This window comes from Dromiciops gliroides, chromosome 4 (assembly GCF_019393635.1).
Source record: "Dromiciops gliroides isolate mDroGli1 chromosome 4, mDroGli1.pri, whole genome shotgun sequence".
Lineage (NCBI taxonomy): Eukaryota > Metazoa > Chordata > Mammalia > Microbiotheria > Microbiotheriidae > Dromiciops > Dromiciops gliroides.
This window is the reverse complement of record NC_057864.1, coordinates 328,692,877-328,710,354: the sequence shown is the minus strand read 5'-3', so window position 1 is coordinate 328,710,354 and position 17,478 is coordinate 328,692,877. Positions and strand designations below refer to the sequence as shown.

General features: G+C 33.5%; 1 protein-coding gene across 1 annotated transcript in view; it reads left to right on the top strand.

The window, feature by feature from the left end:
• Window positions 1–17,478, top strand: part of ASCC3 (activating signal cointegrator 1 complex subunit 3) — a 344,494-nt gene that overhangs the window by 229,782 nt on the left and 97,234 nt on the right. The window contains 4 exon segments of the mRNA XM_044004344.1: window positions 8,592–8,729; window positions 8,812–8,932; window positions 10,932–11,064; window positions 14,850–14,975. Coding sequence (XP_043860279.1) covers window positions 8,592–8,729; window positions 8,812–8,932; window positions 10,932–11,064; window positions 14,850–14,975 — 518 coding nt within the window.

Below are 17,478 nucleotides of genomic sequence, written 5' to 3'. Positions count from 1 at the left end.
GACAACTACTCCCAACTCTTTGAAGACTTGGCACATTTAGTTGTGATCCACACAGTCAAAGGCTTGAGTGTAGTCAATGAAGCAGAAATAAATGTTTTTCTAGACTTCCCTTGCTTTCTCCTCAATCTAGCAAATGTTGGAATTTGGTCTCTGGTTACTTTGCCTCTTTAAAAACCAGCCTACTCGTCTGATAATTCTCAGTTCACTAATTGCTAAAACATAGCTTGCAGAATATTAAGCATAACCTTGTTGGTGTGTGAAATGAACACAATTGTTTGGTAATTTGAACTTTCCTTGGCATTGTCCTTCTTTAAGATTGGAACATAAGCTGATCTTTTCCAATCTAGTCATCACTGTTGAGTTTTCTAAATTTACTGGCATATTGAATGCAGCACTTTAACAGCATCATCTTTTAGGATTTTAAATAGCTCATCTGGAATTCCATCACCTCCATTAGCCTTATTTTTAGCAATGATTCATAAGGCCCACTTGACTTCATTCTCCAGGATGTCTGGCTCTTGATCAGTAACCACACCATTGTGGTTGTCAATGATGTTAAAAACTTACATAGTTCTTTTGTGTATTCTTGTTACCTCTTCTTAATCTTTTCTGCTTCTGTTAAGTCCTTACCTTTTTTGTTTTAACTTACATTTCTATTATTTGTTATTAGAAGCATTTTTCATGTGGTTCTTATTAGCTTGCAACTCTTTTAGGGAACCATTTGAGTTCTGCAAAGTTTTACTTTGATAATTTCATTAGTATAACATCAAAACTGTATATTAACTTTGGTGGTATTGTTATTTTTATTCTATTCACTTAGCCTTGCCATAAGCCCTAAATATTCTGCTAGCCATTTGTTTTTCTTTTATTTTAAAGGAACACTTTGTTATTGGATCTATAAAAGTTTTATTCTGTGCTGCAATAGAGTGATCTCTAGTTATTTTATGCATTTTTTAGTTATTTATAATGAGATCCATTTATCTTTTAATTATTTCCTCTGTGACCCTTTATTTTATATAATTTTTATTTTAATGTTATCTCTAAAATTTTTCTGTATTTCTTTGTAGGTTTTATGTATTCTAATATGTGGCCAATTTTTCTAAAGCTACTGTTCACTGAAAAATATGTATATTCTTCTTTATTCCCATTGAGTAGTCCCCCCCAGAAGTCTTTCATATTTAACTCTTCTAAAGTTCTGTTTAGTTCTTTAACTTCTTTCTTGTTTATATTTTGGTCAGATTTATCTATCAGGTTTAAATAGGGTACATTTCTCCCTGTCATAGTTTTGCTATCTCTTTCCCTTTAATTCATTTAACTTTGTTTTTGGTTTCGTTTTTGGTTTTAGTTTGTTTGTTTGGGGGGGGGGGGTTGAGGCAATTGGGGTTAAGTGACTTGCCCAGGGTCACACAGCTAGCGTCAAGTATCTGAGGCCAGATTTGAACTCAGGTACTCCTGACTCCAGGGCCAGTGCTCTATCTACTGCAAAACCTAGCTGCCCCAATTCATTTAACTTTTACTTTATTTATTTAGATACTATGTCATTCTTTTAATTTTTTTTTTAATTTCATAAAAGAACTTTTAGGTTTAGTAAGGTGATTTTTCTAAAGTTTAAGTCTGAGGAGGTTAACAAACTCCACAAGATCTCTAAACTCCTTTGTCATTTAAAGCTCTTTATAACTTAGCCCCTTCCTAACTTTCTAGTCTTCTTGCATTTTCTTTCCTCTATATACTACATTCTAACAGTGCTGGCCTAGTGATAGTTCCTCAAACATAACATTACATTCCCTTTCTCTGAGTGACTGTCATCCATACCTGGAATGCTGTACTCTCTCATTCCTCCTCTGAGTTTCCCTGACTCCCTTCAAGACTCAACTCACATTTGATTTCTTTCTGACCTCATTTGCTACTTTGCCTCCCCAAAGAAGTCTCTTTTTTAATTTCACACTTTCTAGATTGATGGTTTCCTCTTTGGGAGACAAAGAGAAACCATACTTCACCTTATTCATAGTCTCTAGTCTCTTTCTCTCTCTGAACTTGTCTTCACTTGTTACTTATCCTGAATGCTAGTACTCTTTCCAAACCCCTCACTACATTCTAATTCTTTTTTATATATGTTATCTGTCTCTATTAGAATATAAGCTCCTTGAGGTTGAGGACTGTCATATTTATTCGTCTTTGTATCCCCAGCATTTAGCATTGTACCTGGCATATTGTAAGTGCTAAATAAATGCTCTGTTAGTCTGTCTACCTATTATCTGTCTCCAAGAATCACTTGAAGAGTTTGTCCTTATCATAGATAAGGAATTTGGTGGAAGCCAGGAGTGGTCAGGAATAAAGTAATAAGCTTACTTGTTTTATATGATCAGGAAATTGTCATACAGATGGAAATTAAATAAAATATATTTCAGAGTCATAGATCTAATTTAGGAATCATCTGCATGTATTCACTGAAACCATACCACTTACATATTTGTGTTACATAATTTGCTTTTCTTTATCTACATTTTAAAACCTTTTAATTGGAGAGCCATTTCTACAGCATCTTCTCCAACCTTTTCCATTAGAATAGGCGTATCAAATAGTTTGTCTATATTGTTGTAGAATAAATCTAGAAATATGCATAAGAAAAGCTATCTTTTCCCTTCCCTGTCCAATTAGATATACAGTTTAAGTTGGATTATAACCTACATAAGAACAGGAGCTGTGTTTCATCTAAACTGTGTATCTAATACTGTTCTACTGTTCTGCACATAATAGTTTCTTTTTTTTTTTAATGATTTTTTTTTTGGCAGGGCAATGAGGATTAAGTGACTTGCCCAGGGTCACACAGCTAGTTAAGTGTCAAGTGTCTGAGGCTGGATTTGAACTCAGGTCCTCCTGAATCCAAGGCCAGTGCTTTATCCACTGCACCACCTAGCTGCCCCACATAATAGTTTATTAATGAATGTTTCTCGAATGGGTTTGAATTAAATTCTTGTTATAAAGCAACAGTTCTCAAATGTTTTTTTGTCCAAGGACCTCTTTATACCCTTTAAAATTTTGAGGACTATTCCCCAAAGAACTTTTGATTATATGGGTCACATTTATCAATATTAGAAATAAAACTGTCTTAGGATTATTATGAAAAAGGATTTTACTCAGCCCCCTCAAAGGGCCTCATTGTCCCCAGGTCATACTTTGATGAACTGTTAAAAAAGTATCAAGCCATGGTGGGGAGAATGCTCATCTGGAAGACTAGACAACTATTTTGTTAAAGTTTAAAGATTTTGTTCTCATGTATGCCTGTTGTAGTATGTATGTGCCTGTGTATACAAATACTCATTATTTAGAACATCAACAGATACCATCAACACTTATTAATTCTCCTATGCAAAATGCTCTGCTGTACACTACAGGAACTACAAAATTAACCACGACATTATCCCAGACCTAAAGGAGATTATTTGTTTTTGTTTTTGTTTTTTTGGCAGGGCAGTGAGGGTTAAGTGACTTGCCCAGGGTCACACAGCTAGTAAGTGTCAAGTGCCTGAGGCTGGATTTGAACTCAGGTCCTCCTGAATTCAGGGCTGGTGCTTTATCTACTGCACCACCTAGCTGGCCCCCCCACCCCCACCCCCACCTACCTAAAGGAGATTATAAAGTAAAAAGGATTCGACAGTATAATAGTGTGATTCTGAATTTTGAGTTTAGAGTTACATGGCTTGGGGGAATGGGACAGGAAGTTTGTTTTGAAGGGGAAAAAAGAATGGAAAATAAAATACAAGCTCCTTGAAGGCAGAAAATGTTCACTTTCTATTTTTGTCTCCCATGCCTAGCACCCCCAGTGTTTTACACACAGTCAGTGCCTAATATATGCTCATTGAATTTGGAAGCTACCTTATTTCTAATTATATTTGTTTAGGTAATAAAATTTTATTTAGGTAATAGGATTTTATATCTTGGTGTTTTTCCTAACTATTCAGGTATCAAAAGAATGTTCTAAATGTTTCTTTTATCAGTAAGCCCTTTCTTCTTCCTACAAGATGCCAGTTTTATTACACAAAAGTGTATCTTTAAAAATTAACATTTAGTAGTAACTACTAGATGTTTTAGCTTCATTTAACATCTGTACCAGATGTGATAGATGTAATTATTTTTGCAAAAAAACTTCATAACTTTCATGATTCTTTTGTGCAGCACATCTTTCTTTTATTGGGCATTTTAGACAATTGATAAGCATTATTCAGTGGCATATGGTCTGAGTCTGACGTGCTTTGAAAAGAGTACAGAGTACTAATAATGAGGATTCTGTGAAAATGGGAAAACCAGCACAACAGATATGCTTTGAGAAACTATGGGTTTTTAGCATCTTGAAACAATATATCACACTCAAAGGGACAGAATTGGGCTGCACAATCTGTTAGCTCATTCTTGTCCAATCTGGTCTCCTCCTTTCTTTTGGAGCCAGTATTGTCATCAACTTACTGAATTATATTCTGACTGGAATGTATTTCAGGCACAGGGTAATGTATCTACTTAAATGGAATCCTATATTTCTACAAAAGCTTTTTAAGTATAATAAATTTAAAATATAAAAAACCAGTTCTATTAACTTAAAGTAAATGGTTCAACAGTTTACATATGTGCAGCTTCAAAAAATGACGACTACTACTTGGGAGAACCATAGAGTTTGTTCTGAGAACAGTTTACTTCTTTCATTTATAATATATTTACCTTTATAAGACTTTAAAAAAAATTTAAGAGATCCCAGGCATAGTTTCAAAGGTTGTTTACTAAATGGATTGCCATAAAAGTCTCTCTTTTTTTTTCATAGAGGAGTGTTTTGAGTATTGGGTTTATTCTTTTAAAAAGCTATAGTTATTTGGTCAGGTTATGCTAATTTTAAAAATACTTACGATGTCTGTAAGAAAATTATCATTCTAAAAATGTTAGTTTTGTTATCCATTGGCCTCTTTAGGAACTTGTCTAAGTTTTGGTGGAGTTAGTTAAGTATAATAAAAGTTTCACATTTTTATTCATATAGGTGTGATTAAATGTTAATAGATTGTCACAGAAATGTCTATGCCCAATGATTGAACATTAGCAATACTTTAGGATTTTTATGTTAAAATAATTCTTAATTCCTTCAGACAGATACCATAATAACAGAAGGTAGAATAGTTGTGAGAGAGGGGAAGAAAGCTTTCATGGGATTTAGGGTTTGAGCAATTCAAATAGACACATGTTCTCTTTATTTCATTGATTTATGTGAAAGTGAGGGGTCACTGAGAAATGACTGTCCTTTCCTGCTGCTAGAATGACGGAATAGTAGTGTGCACCAGCTCTCCTGCTAAGCGTCCCTAGTGGTAAATTACACTGCTTCCTAAGTATAACTAAGACTAGTGTGAAACACCATTGTAATACCAGACATGAAAAGAAAAAAATATCTGACACTGATTTTCAAAGCAAGACATCTCTGAACAAGTTCTCTGCAGTGTGACTTGGATATATTTATGCTATAAATGAAATGAATAACATAGGCTGTCATGAGAGTGGCTAACATTATTATAGACTATTACCAAAAAGCCCTTTCTTATGGTACATGTGTATAATAAAGCAGTCTAATCCCTGTTGATTTTAAAGAGTAAAATGAATATATGATAAATTTATTCTTAGTTTCTACTTAGAAAACATTATCACAGTCAGAAAATTGTTAAGAGTACATGATTACATGAGGTAATCATATCTTAATGCTGTTATTAATTCTATCACTGTTACTTGAATGAAAAGTAATTGATAACATTTAGAGTTTGAATTTTTATTAAAATATTTGTAACTTAAGAATTATTAATGAACTAAACTTTAATAGTGAAGTATGATTATAATGTGTAACACTGTAACATTTCTTGTTTTTTTATTTAATAACCATTCAAATTAGAAAGATAAAAAACAAGATAAACTTCCAAGTCAGAGGCGGTGTGTTGGATAAAAGTTTAATTGCCATGCTGTATGAAAATCTAACTGAACAACTGAGCTGGTTTACTAAAGGGAAAATTTTGGTCCTATCAATTGTCACTGTTTGGCAGAAACCATCTGTGAAGTTTTTGCTGCTGAGTTTTCAGCTCAAATCAAGCTGAAAGTTGGAAATTTAGCTTGGAGAAGTAAAACCTTTCTAAGGAGATGATAGTTGTCTTCGTGACTTTGAAAGAGTGTCTTATGAAAGAAATAGACATTCCATTTCGTTCCAGTGGATAAAACTAGGATGAGACCATCTAGTCCAGTCCCCTCATTTTATAAATAAGGAAACTCAGGCCCAGGGAGACTTGATTACCCAACATGACAAAAGCAGTTTGTCTATCTATCTATCTATCTATATATCAGGAGCAGAAATTGAACCCAGGTGCCCCTGATTTAAGAACTAATGCTCTTTCAACTAAGCAGTGGTTGGAATTAACAGTGTTCCTTGGCAATGGTATAAAGAAGAACCTCATAGCAAACAATTAGGGCTGATGCCAAGTGGTAGCTTCAAAGGTAATGAATGTGATACTCCTCACTGGAGATCTTCAAACAAAAGCTGGGTGACTGCTTGTTGAGTGTTACATGCACAAGTTGGAATAAGGGGCTCTGAAGTTTTTTGAATCTGTGAGTTGTTCATTATTTATATGTAGTTGAAACTATAATGTAGGGAAAGGAAAACTAGAAACCCATAGACCAATATTGTTAATGAATTTTAATGCTGATAAATACCACATGACATATTGGCAAAGACTACCACAATATATTTTTTTAAATCTTCACTATGACCAGGTTGGCTTTATACCAAGAATGCAAAGATGATTCAGCATTAGGAAAACTATAAATATATGAGAACATTAACAACAAAAATAAAAAACACATGATTATTAATAGATACAGAAAAAACCTTTGACATAATGTCATTCGTATTACACAAAAATAGGAAGCATAGAAATAAATGGAGCTGTCTTTGAATATGATGAAAGTAAGATCTAGCATTATGCATAATGGAAATACATCAGAAGCTTTTCCAAAAAGATGATCAGTAAAGCAAGACTATCCATTGTCACTATTTATCCTAAAAAAAAATATTTATTGGTAGCTAAGGAAAACAAATTGAGGAAATTCCTGTAGTAGTGAAACAGTGTAGGTAATGAAGAAGCAAAAGTATTTCTCTTTGCAAATGATATGATGATTTCTTTCCATAACCAACCCAAAAGAATAAGAAATGTTCATCAAAATAATAATTTCAGTAACAGAGCAAGAGATGAAATAATCCTACAAATAGCAGAAAGAGATAGAAAAAAGAAATTCCAAATGTGTAAATATCTGGGAGTTAATCTACCAACACCCACTCAGGAGTTGTGACTTTGCCTATATAGTGTTCTCTGTAAGTATAAAGTAAAATTTTAATAGGCAAGTCTTAAATTTTTAATGATTGGATTGTGTAGATATAATAAATATAATGATCCTCCCTAAATCAATTTCGAGTTTTGGTTTTGTACCAATCACACTACCAAAAGGGTCACTTTATAGAACTAGTTGTTGTTCAGTTGTGTCTGACTCTTTACAACCCGATTTAGGGTTTTCTTGGCAAAGATGCTGGAGTTGTTTGCCATTTCTTCCTCCACCTCATTTTACAGGTTTAGAACTGAAGCAAGCAGGGTTAAGTGATTTGCCTGGATTCACACAAATACTAAGTGTCTAAAGCCAGATTTGAATTTAGGAAAATGAATATCTCTGACTTTAGGCCTAGAACTCTATCCACTGTGCCCCCTAGTTGCCCCAAGAAGAGGTTCTAAATTTGATATGGAAAGGCTTGACATTGTGCAGGTCAAGGGACTTATGCAGGGAGCAAGAATATGTTGTTTAATAGTTTCAGTCATGTGTGTCTCTTCATGACCCCATTTGAGGTTTTCTTGGCAAAGATACTGGAGTGGTTTGCCATTTTCTTCTCCATTTTTACAGATGAGGAAACTGAGGCAAACAGGATTAAGTGACTTATACAGTGTCACACAACTAGGAAGTTTTGAGGCCAGATTTGAACTCAAGAAGATGAGTATCTATGACTAGGCCTGGCATTCTAGCCACTGTGCCACCTTATAGAACTAAACAAGATACCAGAAAATTCATCTGGTGGAACAAAAGATCAAGAATTTAAAGAGAAATAACAATAAAAGAATGGTAGGACTGGCATTAAAAGATCTCAGATTGGGGCAGCTAGGTGGCACAGTGGATAAAGCACTGGCCCTGGATTCAGGAAGACCTGAGATCAAATCTGACCTCAGACACTTGACACTTACTAGCTGTGTGACCCTGGGAAAGTCACTTAACCCTCATTGCCCCGCCCCTCCCCCCCAAAAAAATATCTCAGATTACAAAAGGACAGTCATGGAAACTACTTGGTACTAGTTAAAAGAGTAGAAAAGTTGATCATTAGGACAAATTTAGTTGACAAAACCCAAAAGCAAACAGAATGGCCTAGTCTTTAGTAAATTATATAGCATAGAAGACCATATTTGTCAAATAAATATTTGTAATAATGTGAAACTTTTAAAGCTGCATATTGAAATCATACAATTATCTCTTCTTTGTAGATGAATGACATCATTGGAACAATAAGAGATTCTAACCTAAAACTGACCCTTGCCTTTGGAATAGGAATGCATCATGCTGGGCTGCATGAAAGAGATAGAAAAACAGTGGAAGAATTATTTGTAAATTGTAAAATCCAGGTATCTTATTTTTCTACCTATCGATATATAAATATACCTTTCAGAGTTGGTTAGTAAGATAATATTATCTTTTCTCTTTTAGGTACTTATTGCTACAAGCACATTAGCATGGGGTGTAAACTTTCCAGCTCATTTAGTAATTGTTAAGGGAACAGAATATTATGATGGAAAAACAAGACGCTATGTGGATTTTCCCATTACAGGTAAAATTGCAAAATTGAAAAATATTTAAAGATTTTTACCACTAAGAACTAAATTAGCATACGTTATATTTTAAGGCAAAAGTGTCAAACTCATACTTCAGAGCATACTACAAGGGCAAAACTCTCTGGTGCGTTGGACACTAAATTAAAATGTAATTGGGAAATATTTAACAAAATAAAAGATACAATATAACATAGGTGATGTTAATTTGTGGCTTTCTAAATCAGTATTCCAGGTCATGGATCCCTTTCTAAATTTGAGTTTGAGAAGAATTAAGATGTATTTGTTACTTGTTCACGTAATTTATTAGCATGAAAAGATTTCTTATCATGCCATGTTGAACACAAAGTACATTGTGCTGATTGGCCATTATTATTTTTTAAAATATTGTTAAATACTTCAGAAAATATGAAAATAATGGCATGTAGTAGGAAATACCAATGTATATTTTTTTAATTGATTTAATTGAAAGTAGTACTTACACCTGATTTGAAGTACCAAAATGACATTCGAGTCTCTTCTCTCCTTGACAGAATTATGTTCTATGACTTCCTGTATGCATTGCATGTTCCATAGCTCTTGCTACACTTCTGTGCTTTATTTCTTTCGAACCTTTGCTTAAGCTGTTCTTTCTCCCTAAAATGCTTTTACCCCCCCACCCCAGACATAGGAAATTGTCCACTTCCTATAAACCCTTCCTTTCAGATGTCATCTTTATAAAGTCTTCTGTTTCCCTTAGCTATAATGAACTTTTTTTCCTGAATTTCCATGGTATTTTATATCTTTCCCATTATACTTTCACAGTATAATTTGTTCTGGTTATTTAGGCAGATTGCTTATATCCCATGCTCAACCACAATATTGGTTGTGTACATGGATAAAATTACTCTAATAGTTTGGACAAGAATAAACTATTAGAATACACAAAATGGTGCTTTAATAGTTTTCCGATAATTTCCTGTGGTTACACACATTCTCTAAGAGACATATTTTTACTTAATGGCCAGTCGTAAAATATATTTACCAGTTAAATAATCACTGAATTCTTGGTCTGTTGAATTATTCATGCCAGGATTTTTCTTTTTTGTAACAAACAGTAAAAAAAAAATTTTTTTTATTGTTGTTTTTTGGTTTGGTTTTGGTTATTTTGGAATAGCCTATTAATATGTATACCACAGTTTTTGTGGGGAAGTTAGTATGGGAATTATCTAACAGATTTTGTCAAAAAGCTTCAGGTTTTAATACCCAAGTTTAATTTATGTTATATATAGTGACTTGTATTATATGAGACACATTGTACATAGAAGTTGTTTAATTCAGTTGGATTCAACGGACATTTATTAAATTTTCTATATTGTGCCAGGCATTGTGCTAAACAGTAAATAATGAAAAAAACAAAGCAGCCCCTGCCTTCAAAGAATTTATGTTTTACTAGGGGGCAGAAAACAACAATATGTATACAGATAAATAGAAAATATCTACCAAGTAAATACACTATAATTGATGGGAATCTTGAAAGGCCAAATGTAAGAAGGAACATGAATGGAGACTTTAAAGGACTGTGAGATTCCAAGAAAAAGAAGAATATTCTTTGTATGGAGGATAGTCGGCACAGAGGCAGACAAAGGAATTAATATTTGATGAATGAATAACTTATTCTATTAAAATTATAGCATCACATAAATGGCCATTTCTAGCATTTTACTAAGAGAACATTTAATTATTCCTTCTTTTTATGTGCAATCTTAAGATCTTGTTAGAGCTTAGTTTTGCATTATGGTGTATTTTTGACATAAGTATGAGTTTTCTGAATAAATGCTAACTTAGGAAACAGTAAGGTAGCACAAACAACACTCTTTTAGTATTAACTGTGTAAACCGTACAACTGCTTTCTTGGTTATTTTATTTTATATATATGAAGAATAAGTAAATGTATCAGAATCAATAAATACATCTCATACTCCTTGTCTTATGTGACTTCTGTTTTCTCTATTATAGATGTACTTCAAATGATGGGACGTGCTGGTAGACCTCAATTTGATGATCAAGGCAAAGCTGTAATCTTGGTTCATGACATAAAGAAAGACTTCTACAAAAAGTTTCTTTATGAACCATTCCCAGTAGAATCAAGGTGAATTTTACTAGGAAGATAAAACAAGTTTAAATGAGTTAAGATTTTTTGGCAAGCTTGTGTTTTCCCACATTTGCAAATAAAACAAAGTATGTGTTTTTTGTTCAAAATAATCAAAAGATTTCAAATGGAATGTAATAAACAAATCCATCATAACAAAGTCCTGTATTTCTGAAATACTAGCCTAAAAGAAGTAAAATTTAATGGACTGGCAATAAAAATTCAAATTTTGTTATCAGTATTTTGTTTCAAAATTAACCTACCTAAAATATAGTAAGAGTTCTTATTGGAGGGGGCAGCTAGATGGCGCAGTGGATAGAGCACCGGTCCTGGAGTCAGTAGGACCTGAGTTCAAATCCGGCCTCAGACACTTAATACTTACTGGCTGTGTGACCCTGGGCAAGTCACTTAACCCCATTTGCCTCACCCCCCCCCCCTAAAAAAAAGAGTTCTTATTGGAGCCAGTACTTAAAGCCAGTTATACTTGCCATTCTATTTTCACCCTACCCTTAATTATCCCCATTGACTGGACTACCCCATTGTCACTTGACTGGCAGCCTATTCTGTATTTCTTTTTATCTATCCACTGTCACTTGCATTTGTCTGATCTATTACACCCTGTTCCCCTTAGATCCAATTTTTTTCCTATAAGGTTCCAACATATTTACTGCCATATTTTTGTCCCTCAGATAATTTCTTTTCATGATCTTGATCTAAATTAAAATTAGAAAACAAAATTTTACAATATTTGCTGTCTTGTCTCCAACTGTACCTATTCTTCCTAAACATTTGTCTGAACTGATACTGGCAAATTTTTACCAGGCAACAAAACTTCTATTACCAAAAGCTTTCATTCTTAAAACCCATAAATGTAAAATGCTGATTTTCAGTAGTTAGGTGAATTTGAATTTAATTCTATGTTGTCAGTTTGAATATGTCTAATTTTCAGTTCCTTCAGTGGAACACCCTCATACCTAGGTGAGAGGAATTCCTTTTGTATACATGTGTGGTTCTTACATCTGTCTACAATCACTAACCAATCAACAAGAGATTCTTTTATTAATATACATACATGTGTATACACACACATAAAATTGTTTTCTTGACCTTACATGGATCTGTGATTTCATCAAATTGGATGTACCTCCAAATGATGCAGATCTCAACATATCTGTGACTGTTGTATGTATTCTTCTATAAATTTGCCACAGGGGAATCAACCCAACAGCTCTTCTTTGCTTTCTTCTGATATCTTATATTTAAAGCTCTATTTCATATATTCATTTGATCAGTATTAATACCAATAAGATGTTAGAGGTATTTTTAATAAGCAAGAAAAATACAGAGCATTATTTCATTTTTATATTGCAAAATAAGTGAATTTAGATGTTTGTTTTGCAATGTGTAATAATAAAAATTAAATATATCTTGATTTCCCAAAAGTCATTTTTTAAAATGCATATTTTCTTTGATCTGATTCAAAGAAGAATTCATCGCAATAACAACTTATTTCTGGGAAAGACCTGAAACCAGCAAAAATCTCTTCATTTAAAGGAATAAACATAACACTTTTCTAATGAAAATCTCTTAAAGCGAAATGCCAAAGGAATATTTTAAAAAGAGCTTTTAGTTTTAAAAAATCACTTGTGATGGCTTCATTCAAGTAATATTTTAGTTAAATTTTTTTTCTTTCCTACTTCTCTTTCTCTGCCCCCCCCAACTGAAGGGGGACAAAATTTTTTATAACAAATATGCATGGTCAAGCAAAACAATTTACTCCATTAGCCATGATCAAAAAGATGGGTAGAATTCTTCATCATCTTATCATGTGAAATTGTGGTTGGTCATGGAGTTGATCAGTTAATTCTTTTGAGTTGTTCATTTTTACAGTTGTTGTTACCATTTAAATTGTTCTCATAGTTTCACTCACTTTACATTACTTCATACAAGTATTCCTAAGTTTCTCTGACATTGTTTTTATCTTACTTTCTTATAGCATAATATTCTATTACATTCATGTATTGTAATTTGTTTCCCATATCCTAATTTATTGGCACCACCTTTCTTTTTAGTTCTTTGCCACCTCAAAAAGAGTTGCTAGAAACATTTTGGTAACTATAGGACTTTTTTACACTTTTTTTAATCTCTTTGTGGTAAAAAGTTAGAGTGACATCACTATGTCATGTGTTATATATAACTTAATAACTTTGAGGATATATTCCAAATTGCTTTTTTGAATACTTGGACCAGTTAATTCACAGCTCCACCATCAGTATAGTAATATACATTTTTACTTGCATTGTGCTCCCTATCAGTCGTCCTCTCTCCATCCCCCAGCATTTGTTAAGTAACAAATTTCAACTTTGCTAATATGATAGGTATGAGGTAGAACTTGAGTTGTTTTAATTTGCATCACTCTAATTATTAATGATTTGAAGCATTTTTATGACTTTGATAGCTTGGACTTCTTTTCTTGAGAACTGCCACTTCCTATTGTTTAGCCATTTATCAGTTGATAAATGGCTGTTAGTCTTATAAATTTGAATCAGTGTCAGACTCGCAACAAAGATTTTTTCCCCTAGTTAACTGTTTCTTCAATTACCTTTTAAAATTACTATCAAGAAACTCTTTTGACAAGAGTAAAACCAAAACAAAAGAAATCAGACACTTTGCCATGACCTAGAATTATCCCTAAGATAGAAAATTAATGGGTAATAAAAAATTTTGCTAATTTTCTTAATTTCTCTAATTTTTATATTCTACCCTTTAATGGAAATGGTGTGATAGACATTTACTTTTTTTAGTGATTAAAATTAATTAGAATTTTCATTATGATTATTGAATGTAATATATATATATAGAAAATATATAAGATACGATTAAGAATAAAGGTATTTCATTGGTTTATGACACAGTTTAGATTTGGAAATACTAGACTAGATTACTTTTTTTTGTTTGTTTTTTGTTTTGTTTTTTTTTGCAGGGCAATGAGGGTTAAGTGACTTGCCCAGGGTCACACAGCTAGTAAGTGTCTGAGGCTGGGTTTGAACTCGGGTCCTCCTGAATCCAAGGCTGGTGCCTTATCCACTGTGCCACCTAGCTACCCCCCCAGACTAGATTACTTTTTGCTCATATCCAAATGAAAAATTATAGTGTATATTTCTGTTAAAATTAACATTGTTTGAATAGTTATTGAGTTTTATGCAAGATGGCATAACTTAGTAGCAAAGGAAAGTGAAAAAAAATATATATATATATATGTATCTATGTATATTGAAAGCACCATCCCAAAGAAACTGCAGAAAACTTAAGTTTCTTTGAAAAACACTTAAATAAAGATGCACATTTATTTTGTTTCTTTAGTCAACCAGTAACCATTTATTAATGCTTCTTTGTGACTGTGTGACTGGCCCTGGGCTAGGAACCAAGAATATATAAAGAAATGAAGCAGTCATGCCTTCAAGGAATCTATATTCCACCAAAAGAAACAACATGCCTTATCGAAGTATCCATAATTGTGCAAAATAAACACAAGGTAATTTGTTAGAGAGAGATACTGGTAGCTTGTAGGATCTGGAAGTGTCTCATATTGAAGAAGGCACTTAAACTAAGCTTTGGAGCACAGTTTATTACAATTTTCAAGAAAGGTCCCTTTATGTATAGACAATAAGGCCAAATTGGCTAGATTGTAGTATGTGTGAATATAATATCTTAGAAAACAAGCTGTGGTATGCAAAGTGGTGTTTGTTTTATATTTTTGTTTCCTGTTTTTCATTCATGTTTAGCTTACTAGATGTCCTTTCTGATCATTTGAATGCTGAGATTGCTGCTGGTACGATAACATCCAAGCAAGATGCAATGGATTATATTACCTGGACTTATTTTTTCCGTCGACTTATCATGAACCCCAGGTAAGGAAAGTTATAAAAGTTAATTTATCTATTTCTTCTCCACATTCAAGAAGATACATTTGAAAAGTAACAATTAGATCTTTAGTTTTTAAAATAATTTTAAAATGTCAGAAAAAGGTTTTCTATATAGTTCTGAAAATTGTAGTTGCATGAATTTACCATAGAGTAGCATAATATGTAAATTTGGCCCACTAGTGTCAATATATTTCTAAAATATTATATCAATAAATTTAAAATCTGGGTACAAATATTTTTATTTGTCCTTTCATTATTATGGTGGACATAAAAGCACAAATACATGGTCCCTGTTTTCGAGGTGCTTACAGAAGACTTTTAGTTCAGTAGGACTTTGGAAAGTTTTTTGCTTATATTCAGTATATCTCTTTCTTCTCATCCTTAGACATGTGATAAATTTAGACCCACCAACCTTTCCAAGAACTAGCTGTACATTCAACTGTAGCTTCTATTGAAGTTTTGGTTCCAGTTTATCTCAGAAATACTGTTATTGGATGGTTTTAGTTTTTCCAATAGAATATCATTTGGTCATTGGACAAAAATTTAATATTTAGAGTATCTTTGGTTGAGAGAATATTTACAGATGATCTCAAATGATCTGCTTCCTTTTCAAGCACTGCACAGCCAAAAGGGCTAAAATGGAACCCATTCAATCAATAAGCAGTTATTAATTACCTACTATGTGCCAGGCACTATGCTAAGTATTGAGGATACAAAAACTCAGAAGAATTTCCCTGCTCTTAAGAAGCTCATAGTTTACGTGTAAATAGCTATATACAAACAAAATTTATAGGGATAAACTGGAAAAAAGGTCAGCAAAAAGAAGAATCTAATATTAAAGTGAATCAAGAAAGTCTTGTAGATTGTTGAATTTTAGCTGGGGCTTCTAGGATACAAGGGAATCCAAGAAGTAGAGATGGGGAGGGAGCACATTCCATGCATGGGTGACAGCTAGTGAAAATGCCGGTTTGGGAAAGAACATCTTGTACGAGGAACAGCAAGAAGGCTACTGTCACTAATTTGTAGAGTATTTGGGGGTGAAGAAGATGTAAGAATCCTAGAAGGATAGTAGGGAACAGGGTTATAAAAGGCTTTGAACACCAGAGGATTTTGTATTTGATCCTGGAAGTGATATAGAGCCTCTGGAGTTTATTGAATAGGGAGGAAGAATGTCATGGTCAGACTTGTGCTTTCAGATTCGTTTGACAGCTGAGTAGAAGATGGACTAGGATGGGGAGGGACTTAAGGCAGGGAGACCAACCAGCAGGCTATAGCAAAGGTAAAGTGATAAAGGTCTACAACAGGGTGGTAGCACTGGCAGAAAAGAGAACAGGAGATATGGTGGATTTTCAATGAAATATTAAAAAATTGACAAAATGTGACAATAGATTGGGTATGAGAGGTAAGAGACTGAGGAGTTGAGAATGCCACTCAGATTGAGAACCTGGGTGACTGAGAAGATGGTAGTATTCTTGATAGTCAGTCAGTAAACATTTGTTAAGTGCTTACTTACTAGGTGCCAAGCACTATACTAAGCATTGGGGATACAAAGGCTCTCCAGGAACTCACACTAATAGGGGAGACAACACATAAACGACTATGTACAAACAAATTGCATGCAAGATAAGTTAGATGTAATAAAAAGAGAAAAGATGCTTAAGAGGGATTGACAAAGTCTTCTTGTAGAGGGTGAGATTTTACCTGAGACTTGAAGGAAATCAAGAAAGTCAGGAAGCAGAAATGAGGAGGGAGAGCACTTCATGCATGAAAGACAGCCTGTGAAAAGTCCCAGTCAGGAAATGGAGCTAAGAGATCAACAGAGAGCAGGCTCTTTCTCCATTTCTTGCAATCAGAAAAAGGCCAGGCAAAGGAATGTAGTCGCCCTGTCCTTTATAGACAGAAAGGGTTCCCATGCAAGCAAGAAGAGTCCAGCTTATGATACTGGCACAAAATGAAATGACTAAAACAAAGGGACATTTTGTGTTTCTTTCTTACCTAGAGAACATAATAATAATGATGAATGCCTCCATATTTAACTGTTGATTCTTGCACAGCAGATTCAATTCTGTTGCTAAGAATTTTATAAATCTGTATCCAGCTCCTCAGCCTGTGTCTTTAAATAGCTACCTTTTTGTTTTTAAAATAAGGGCAGTTATATATCTTCAATCCTATGGTGCCTCTCCTTTTCATCATGATTCTTCAAATATCACTAACAGTTGTTCCATCAATCTTAACTACAAATTTTTACAATAACCTCAGATATATATCTCTCGAATTTGCTCTGTAAAACTAGGTGTTATCTTAGCATTTATCTTTGCTTTCAACCCTGTCAACTATGGTTCTTCCCAGTCCATTTTATAAAATAGAAAAAATAGGACTTGATTATTTCTACATTCTCTTTATGATCCATTATTATCCCATCCATTCCTCAAAGTTCTATCTCTTCTTTGATCTTCCTTTTACTTCCCCACTTAGCTTAAAACATTTT